Below are 8,950 nucleotides of genomic sequence, written 5' to 3'. Positions count from 1 at the left end.
TAAAAAACTGGTTACAGGAAACACTTGAATGGATAAATAAGTTTTTAAAAAACACACAAAAAAAATAACACTGAACAAGCATATTCTAGAGAGACTATTTCAATTTTACTGTCTTCTTAAGTAAATTCAATTTATTTATTAATATGTTAAATTTCAATGCATTATTCCATAGATAATGAATTGAATAGGTTTAAAACATGTTACACAACGGAATAAAATCTGCAATAATTTGTAAATCCGAAATCTACTTACAATTTACCAATAGTCTTTTTGTTACCAAGGGGTTTCAGTTAGATTTCACCTTCCACAGATTGCGGTATTTAATCAATCGGAATCATTAAACTGAATATTAAGTTTTAATTTCGTGACATCTTTATTTATTTGATATTTTTGTGAATTAAAGACAACATCGCAAATGAAACAAAAATTTCTTAGCAACATCTCAAGTATTAACAAAAATCCTACTTCGTTCAGGCCCCACTGCACAATGAGCAAATTTGTGATGTAGCCCTGGAACTAATCTTAATAGAAAGTCATTATCGTAATCCAAATTTCTGTAGCGATTCGACTAAATTGCACGAAAATCTGATCTCTAGACAAAATCCACGCATCATTAATGTGTAAACTTATTGTTGTGGAGATTCTGATTCATGACAGAAATCGCCTCTCTAAACTAGTGAAATTCACTGACTTTTGTAACTTCGAAAAATTCTCAAACATGATTTTATAGTCCAGTAGATTTAATATATGCGTCAGTTTTTTTTATTTTTATATATTCCAATTTTTTTATTATGTTTGTAATAGTATAAACTTTATATATTTTTCAAAATTTTCTAGGATGCCATCCGATGATTGTATGTTGTCGGTGAAATTTCCTATTTTGGGTTATGTTGCATTTTAATATATTTTTCTCGCCTCAACTCAGACCCAAATGAGGTGTAGTGTGAAGTCAACAATTTTTGCTTTCATTAATTAAAACAAACAAAAAAACTAATTAAACTAATTAATTATTTGTTTTAAACTTCTCTTTTTAATTAATTTATTTATTTTTCAACTTAATGATTAATTTTTAACATATTTATTTGGTGTCAACATTATTATCTATTGTTATTTTATTTTAATTCATTATAAATTTTTATTTATGTGCGCTTACTGTAAGTATCAATTTTGAAAGAGTTCATAAATTTAATACAAAACTTACGTAGCTATAACTCAATATTTATAACAAATCACCGGAAAAGAGGAATAAGAGATATCCTAGAGTGTAGAGAGAGGATCAAGTGCATAGTATTAGTCACTAAAAAACAAAAAAGAAAAACAATATATTTAAAGAAAGAAGAAATAAATACAAAAAAATCAATACAAATTTAATGTTATTTTATTTTTTAAAAATTGTAAATATTGAAGTAATGTACTTACGTTATTTTTTTGTATTGTATTTTAAGATAAATGCGTATGCTGTGTGTTATAGCAATGTATTTGGGCTGCACTGTTTACTGACAATAAAGCATCTCTCAAAAAAATTGACAACATTTATCCTATCTTGTATCTTGAACCATAATTTAAACAATCTTTTCAGATACACCACTTTGGCATAGCATTGACAGTATAAAATCAGTGGAATGCGTCCTAGAAAACTTTGAGAAAGTTGAAGCTTTATACTATTTTAAATATTCCAAAAACTCACATTATATTCTTAATGTTATAAGTTCTACTAGATGAGATCCATTAAATTAATTAGATATAGTGAATCAACAGAGAAAATGTGATGTCAGAAGATATATTTATTTAAGTAATTGTTTTTAATTTTTAAAAAATTGTTGTATGTATAAGATGAATATTGAGAATTTGTTTGTAGACACCTGATGATGGGGTGATAGCTCCGAATCGTCGTTATTTGATGTAATAATTAAAACAATTTCAGGAATTTAATAAATAAAAGGACATTCACTCACTATATCTAATCATATTATATTATATATATCGAAAGTTTCTACCGACCATTAAAACCATAGTTGGAGAAGTCAGGGACTTCCGAAAGCTAAGAGACGCGAGTACTGAATGAATCGGAACCATCAAAACAAAATATTTATGTAATAGTGATGTGTAAACAATATATATGCTTGGGTACACATCATTATTACATGAAATTTTAAAAATAGTAATTATTTTCTTCTAGAACTGTTTACATTTCTTACGTGGAGTCTATACAGTTTTCGTTGCAAGTGGTAGGGCTAAGAATATGGTAAAAATAAGCAGTAAATATAATAAGATAATGAAAAATATTTTTAAAAATTCTTTTTATTTTCTTTAAAACAATTTTGATCCTTTTTCTCTCAATTTTATTCTTTTTTAAACTTCCGACGTTTCGACCACTTAGGTCATTTTCAAGGACTCCTTATTTTGTTTTCATTTTTTCCTTTAAAATTCTTAAATGCCGGCTAATTGCCTTTGTCCCATAAATTCTTCTATAAAATTCTTTCCCAAATTTAAAACTTTTATTAACCACTTTTCTTACTATGTTCATTTGCAAACTCCAAACAGTAACATGAACGTAAGTAATGAACATAGTAAGAAAAGTGGTTAATAAAAGTTTTAAATTTGGGAAAGAATTTTATAGAAGAATTTATGGGACAAAGGCAATTAGCCGGCATTTAAGAATTTTAAAGGAAAAAATGAAAACAAAATAAGGAATCCTTGAAAATGACCTAAGTGGTCGAAACGTCGGAAGTTTAAAAAAGAATAAAGTTGAGAGAAAAAGGATCAAAATTGTTTTAAAGAAACTAAACCACTCTCAAACAAGTATATTAATAAAAAATAAATCTAATTCTTTTTATGTTTAAGGATGTCTGCACCTTCGGCGTTAGTGGTGGTTGCTACGTCTGTGGCTTGTTAGTGAGCTCATACCTAATTCGATACAAGGATCGCCTCAAGAAGATCACGGACGAAATGGACATCATCACGAAGAAAATTATCGAGAGTGAACTCGGAGAAGGAGAATTCCTCCTTAATGAGTACAACAAGAACTCAAAACTCATGGCTGTACTCACCGACGGTTCCCTGTATTTGAGTTTCGCAACGCCTATATTTTATTGCGTGTCGACTCCGGTGCTAGAATGGTATAATGGCATGTACCGTTCCAACCTGCCCATTCAGACATTGTCCTTCTTCGATGAGAAGGCTCCTGGCTGCTACGAGCTTATGGTAATCTTCACAGCATGCAGCATAGCTATATCCACATCCAAAAAATCAGCCAACGACTGCCTCTTCATTGCCCTTTTCAGAATTCAGACAATATTTATTAAATACTTGTCTGTATCCAAGCGAGCTCTAGAGAAAAAAATCTTGGCCGATGACTCTCTCAGAGGACAGAGAAAACTTTTGGCATGGATTAAACTTCATCAAGATATCATGAAGTAAGTACAAATTTTATTTATATCTATATCCAATTTTAATATTTAAAATCGCGAATTCGGCGCCAATAAGGTGGTAGCTCCCATTCAACAAAATTTTGATAAATTGAAAAAAATGTTTTTCAAATTCATTCTTTGAGGTTTATATATTTTTTTCCTTTCTTAAAGTTGATATATTAGCGTTAAACCACCACAATGAGTCATTTGGATAATTATTTAATAAATGAAGTAACTCTCAAAATAACACATAACATTTATAAAACAAACAAATATAGATAGAACTTAAACCTTTAAATTTCTTTAATTAATAGATAATAAAAAACATTAATTGCACTGTTAGACAGTTAAATGCAATATTGTAAAGGAAAAAAACTTCCTTAATATTATAATTATCCTGCAGCTCAGATTACTTCAGAATGAAGCTTTTTATACTAAAAAATCATTTTCCATAATTTACCATCCCATTCTAACCATGGTGGAAGGGTCATGTTTTCATATAATGGGCCCAAAACAAAATAAAAGTCGACGTCAATCTCCCTTCCCGGCCGGATTCGGATGTCGCTAAAGTAAACGCCTTAACTCTGGTCAACTACCTTGGCTACAGAAGGCATTGGCAAGAGCTATCCGACAGGTGTCTAATATTTCTTGACTTATTATCATAAAAGAAAGTCTGATTGCAATCGGTGTTCCCTCGTCCAAGTAAATCTGAAAAATTTAGAAATTAGGGTTAAACTTAAAAAAGTTCTCTGATTTTTATATTTTGATTTTGAAGCTGTACAATAATTAGAAATAAATAAGAGCTGTAATACCTTGTAAAGTAGTTTATTTTAATGTTTCAGGAATGTTGAAGAATTAATAATATATTTTTCTCCAGTTGTCATCATCTACTATGTCATGGTGGTTGAGATTGTTGTCTGTGGTGCATTTGTGCAATTAGAGGTAAATAAAGATATCTCTATTTGGAAACAGTATTTAACACATAAATAGTTCATTGTTATTGATAACACTAAATTACTGTTTCAGAAAGATAACGATAACATCATCCAATCAATAAGTGTGGGCTCTTATGTTGCCACTACAGTTCTATATCATTTTCTATTAGCTAACACTGTAGACGAACTCTCTGATGAGGTATATATCGTTCTCTCCGTAATTTTATATTTATTATTAATTAAAACAAGACTTGGTCATATGGACCTTAGAACTTATATTTCCATTGAAAACTCACGATCGAATACTATAAAATTGTTTGTATTTATAAATAATTGACCGTATAATTTAAAAAAAGATTGAAGAAGATGGTCAGGGTTGCGGTCAAAAGAGTAACAAAAATAGTTAACAATTATATATTTTCTAACGTTTCACACTTTTTAAAAGTCGCCAAAGCTATCAACTTGAACAGTCCTGATGAATATCTTCTTCATTATCATAAATTTTTTTTTTTTATATATATAAATAAACATTGTACAATATTTATCATATTGTTTTGGGATACCCCCTTATATAATACAATTTCCTTGATACTAATTACATTTTACAAATTTCTCTATTTTACATCTTGGTAAAACAAACCAAAAGGAGGGGGAAAAAAAACATTAATGATTTTATTAATAACACACACTTCAATTGATCCCCATTTTCTCTCAACTATTTATTTTAAAGAGAAAAAGGAGATCATTTGAAGTTTGCGTTAATAAGAAAATAAGCCACTCTCAAACAATTTTTTTTTTTTAAATAAATGACATTGGATAGAATAAAATACATACCATTGAGTAACGTGAAAAAATAATCATTGATTTAAATTGTATTAACATATGTTTAGTTCCTTTGTGTTTATATCAAGGGTTGTAGTCTAAGTGTAATTTCCTATTTCTGGGGTGACAGGGTTTAATGAGTTGTGGCAAGACTGGAAGAAATTATGTGTCGGCTTATTTTATATATCATATGGGAGAGAGGGGGTAAAATAAAATAAACGTATATTTTAATGAAATTAAAAACCTTGCGCTGCTACTATGGTCACCAACAGAACCCACCTTAGGTTTACTTTCACTAGGTAGTCGCTCTGATACGTGGACCAGGAGGCAGCCTCTTCCAATTCATCCCATTAATCAAAACTATTTTGAATCCCAAAGAAGACAAGATGGACGCATTAATAGGAAATGATATAACACATGTTAAATTAATTTTAATTTAGTATCTTGGAACATTTTAACATTGTACCGAGTCGAAGTTCTACAAGGGCTCCTCAACCAAGTAGGCACATACATCAAAATAGCTGCTTCCCTAGAGATGAGATGTACCTGATAGCAGAGATGGGGAAAAACTAGCTATAGTTGATATAAATAGCTAAAGTTGCTATGGTTACGATCCTTATTCATGAATGAACTATTGATAAATAAATATCGTAACCATGACAATTTTAGCTATTAGTTTCAACTATAGCTATTTTTTTCCCAACTCTGCCGACAGGAAATTCAGATCTGGAAGGATCGACTTGGTGCATATAGGACTGGATTTGTTATAAGCAGGAGGCTCAGTTGGTAATTATTTTCAAATACGTTAGCTTGAGAATATATCTTTTTCCTTTAGAAGAAAAATTTTAACTAAATTTTAATGCTGAGTATGTAAGTACTGAAAGACGTCGGACGATCAGCTAAAGAGTAGCGTATGTCCTTGAGCAAACTTCCAACGAGAACATTATAATTCGAGATCTGAAAGCCCAAACAGGTAGTAAATCTGTATTATGCCCCAAGATTGGAAAGAAAGCTATCCATTAAGTCACAAATGAAAACAGATAGAGATTGATTTGATTGAGATTAGATTTGCTGCTTCTATGAAATATGTTCCGTCACAAAGGGTTATACCTTCCGATTTGGCACTTCAGTATTATTCAGTTATAGTTCAAAGATTCAGTGTGTACGCCGAGGAATAGAAGTGGTTTCTGTATTTGTTAGTGGCTCTTATACATGTAAGAATATAATTGATCTTCAGCAAGCATTGAAAAGCTAATGAGTAGGAAAAACCAAAAAATAGGATCCTGAAATAAACTTTCGCTTCTCAGAAAGTCCATCGAATAGAAACTGCTTAGCGCTTGTTAAAATGAAATGATTAGTAAAAGATCAGATTCGCGTAGAGAAATAATATATGATATCGTGGAGGAAATCATTCTACAGAAAACTACTAATAGAAGGACATCCTGGTTTGCGAAGGCAAGCAAGAGCATCACTGGAAAACTAAAAATAAAAGGAAGGGCTGAAAAAAAGAATTCAACCTAGAATGAAAAAAACATTTCTTTTTATTAAAGGTAATGAAATAGAAAGAAGATATCGAAACGTATCTAAGCCAGAATAAAATTAGAAACTTCTGATTAGAATAAACAGATCTTACCGTCCATAAACGCCCCAATCAAATACCTCGAAATAAATAAATGGTTCTTTGATCACCAAATGAGAAAATGTTATAGCACGATAGAGGAACCATTTTTAAATGCTAAAAGGCACGCACTAATAAACCATTATTAGCCGTGAAGAAATGAACCCTTCAGAAGAAGAGGACAGTGAGGATACCACAGATCGGATGAGAAATAACAAATACGCAGGAGTACCGACTGAGCTTTGGAAGTATGGAGGAGAAGTGATCTCTGAATATATAAATAGGGTTGAGGAGTGTGCTCCTTTCGATTCACTCCCCCCCCCCTCCCCTATATTCCCCAAAGTGCTCAAGGTAAAGTAAGGACATTTATTATGTTTCCCTATTAACTCTAAATAAAGTTCGTAAGTCAAAAACTATGTTTCATTTTCTCTAGCTCCACTTTTTGAGACTCATTGGACTAAAAGTAAATAATGAGGTCACATAAACATTTTTGAGAGACTTCTCAATGTAAATCAATTTAAAATCTTTAAAATTATTTTAACAAAGTTTATTTTTGTAGGCACAAAAATTGGCATTTGTGGAGTACTGCTTGCCGTGGGACAAAATGAATAAAAAAAATATCAGTATGGTTAAGTTCGTTCTGACAATGTGCAACAAACCAATTAAAGTCACGGCTTATAGAGCTCCTATATTTCTCCTCAACAGGGAAACTTTCGCTGGTGTAAGTAGATGTACTGTTGTTTGTTGACACAACTTGTTGAAAATATTTTTTTATTAACAATCATTCAAATGTTAAATTATTATTTTATTTTTTTACAGTTCCTGTTATCAGCAATATCAGCATTTGTCACATTCAGTGGAATGAAACACAATGGCTCTTAATGAACCGTTTTCTTCAATAGACTAGTTCAAGAATGCATTAGTTAGATGATTCCAATGAATAATCATGGCAGATATTATTTGATTCATGAATTAGAAAATTACTTAATTAATATAGTTATTTTATTTTTAATATTTAATGAAAAATAAAATCTAGAAGAGATAGTTAAATGCTTCACCTTTCTACCTAAAGCAACGATGTGAACCGTTGACACCTACACGTCCGTCGGCAATGACAAAGATGCCCCAAGATGTCATATGAAATTATTATCGCCAATATAAATTAAGTGAAATATATATGTTAACCCTTACGCGAGCCGTTGTAATAAAAATCTCTTTACACAGACCCATTCAAAATTTATATTTGTCAAATCGCGCAAGCCGTCTACAGATTTGTTACATTGAAGTACCAAAAGTACAACTGTTTGAAAATCGTGTTCTGGCTACACTAAGGTACAAACCTGAGTTGCTTTTCAACCGATATTAGAATAAAATATTTCTAGTAATTGCAAATTAAATTTTGAAACTTTTTTTTTTGTAAACTCATAATTAAAAATTACAATTAACCTTTTATTTAACTGCCCCCATATTCAAAAGGGTTCATAAAATCCAATGATATTTTTACCCCATTTTTTAATAAAAAATCTAAACTAGAAGTTCCTATTAGTTTTTAATATTAAATATTTTAAGTAAACAAAGAAGATTCATGTTTATATTATATAATAAAAGAATCACATGCCCTTTATATTATGCATATATATATATACAACTATAAATAAATTTATTTTAGCATATATCATATAACTACTATTCCTACGAAGGTAAAGGACAAACTTATTTATAGTCCATTAAACTAGCTTCAATTTGAGTGCTAATATACATCTGTACGTCTCATAGTTCCTGAGATATAAATTTCTCAAAATAAATTAACTAACTACTAATCTTTCAGAAGATTTTTAAGAAATTTTTCTTTTTAAAAAGCTATATCTCGAGAACAATTGGACGTAAATAGCTCTATTAGGGCTAATATATCAGAAAATTTACTCTTCTTTAAATAATGTTCTCTTAGATTTTCTAGTGTTTTTAGATGTTGATAGTTTTTAAGATATAGAGCTCCGAATGAAAAATTAATGTTTTTTTAAGGTTTTGAAACACCCGCCATTTTTTATTCCCCCTACCTATACCTGGCAGATTCATCAATTTTGACTAGTAATTATACTTAGTTTTCATTAAAGTAAACAAAAATTGGGATGAGATAACTGCCTTTTTTCTTTCCGGCTCTTATA

At 30.3% G+C, this 8,950-nt stretch overlaps 1 protein-coding gene across 1 annotated transcript in view; it reads left to right on the top strand.

The window, feature by feature from the left end:
- The window catches only part of LOC136797180 (uncharacterized), a 13,860-nt gene extending 5,949 nt beyond the window's left edge, over positions 1 to 7,911 (top strand). The window contains exons 3-7 of the mRNA XM_067053034.1: positions 2,845 to 3,416; positions 4,253 to 4,352; positions 4,437 to 4,544; positions 7,345 to 7,506; positions 7,605 to 7,911. Of these exons, the coding sequence (XP_066909135.1) occupies positions 2,845 to 3,416; positions 4,253 to 4,352; positions 4,437 to 4,544; positions 7,345 to 7,506; positions 7,605 to 7,667 (1,005 nt within the window). The 3' untranslated portion in view covers positions 7,668 to 7,911. The remainder of the gene's footprint in view (positions 1 to 2,844; positions 3,417 to 4,252; positions 4,353 to 4,436; positions 4,545 to 7,344; positions 7,507 to 7,604) is intronic.
- The last annotated feature ends 1,039 nt before the right edge of the window (positions 7,912 to 8,950 follow it).

This window comes from Halyomorpha halys, unplaced genomic scaffold, assembly GCF_000696795.3.
Source record: "Halyomorpha halys isolate HHAL.00 unplaced genomic scaffold, Hhal_1.1 Scaffold1220.1, whole genome shotgun sequence".
Taxonomy (NCBI): Eukaryota; Metazoa; Arthropoda; class Insecta; order Hemiptera; family Pentatomidae; genus Halyomorpha; species Halyomorpha halys.
The sequence above is the reverse complement of the archived record's forward strand: the minus strand, read 5'-3'. Positions and strand labels throughout refer to the sequence as shown.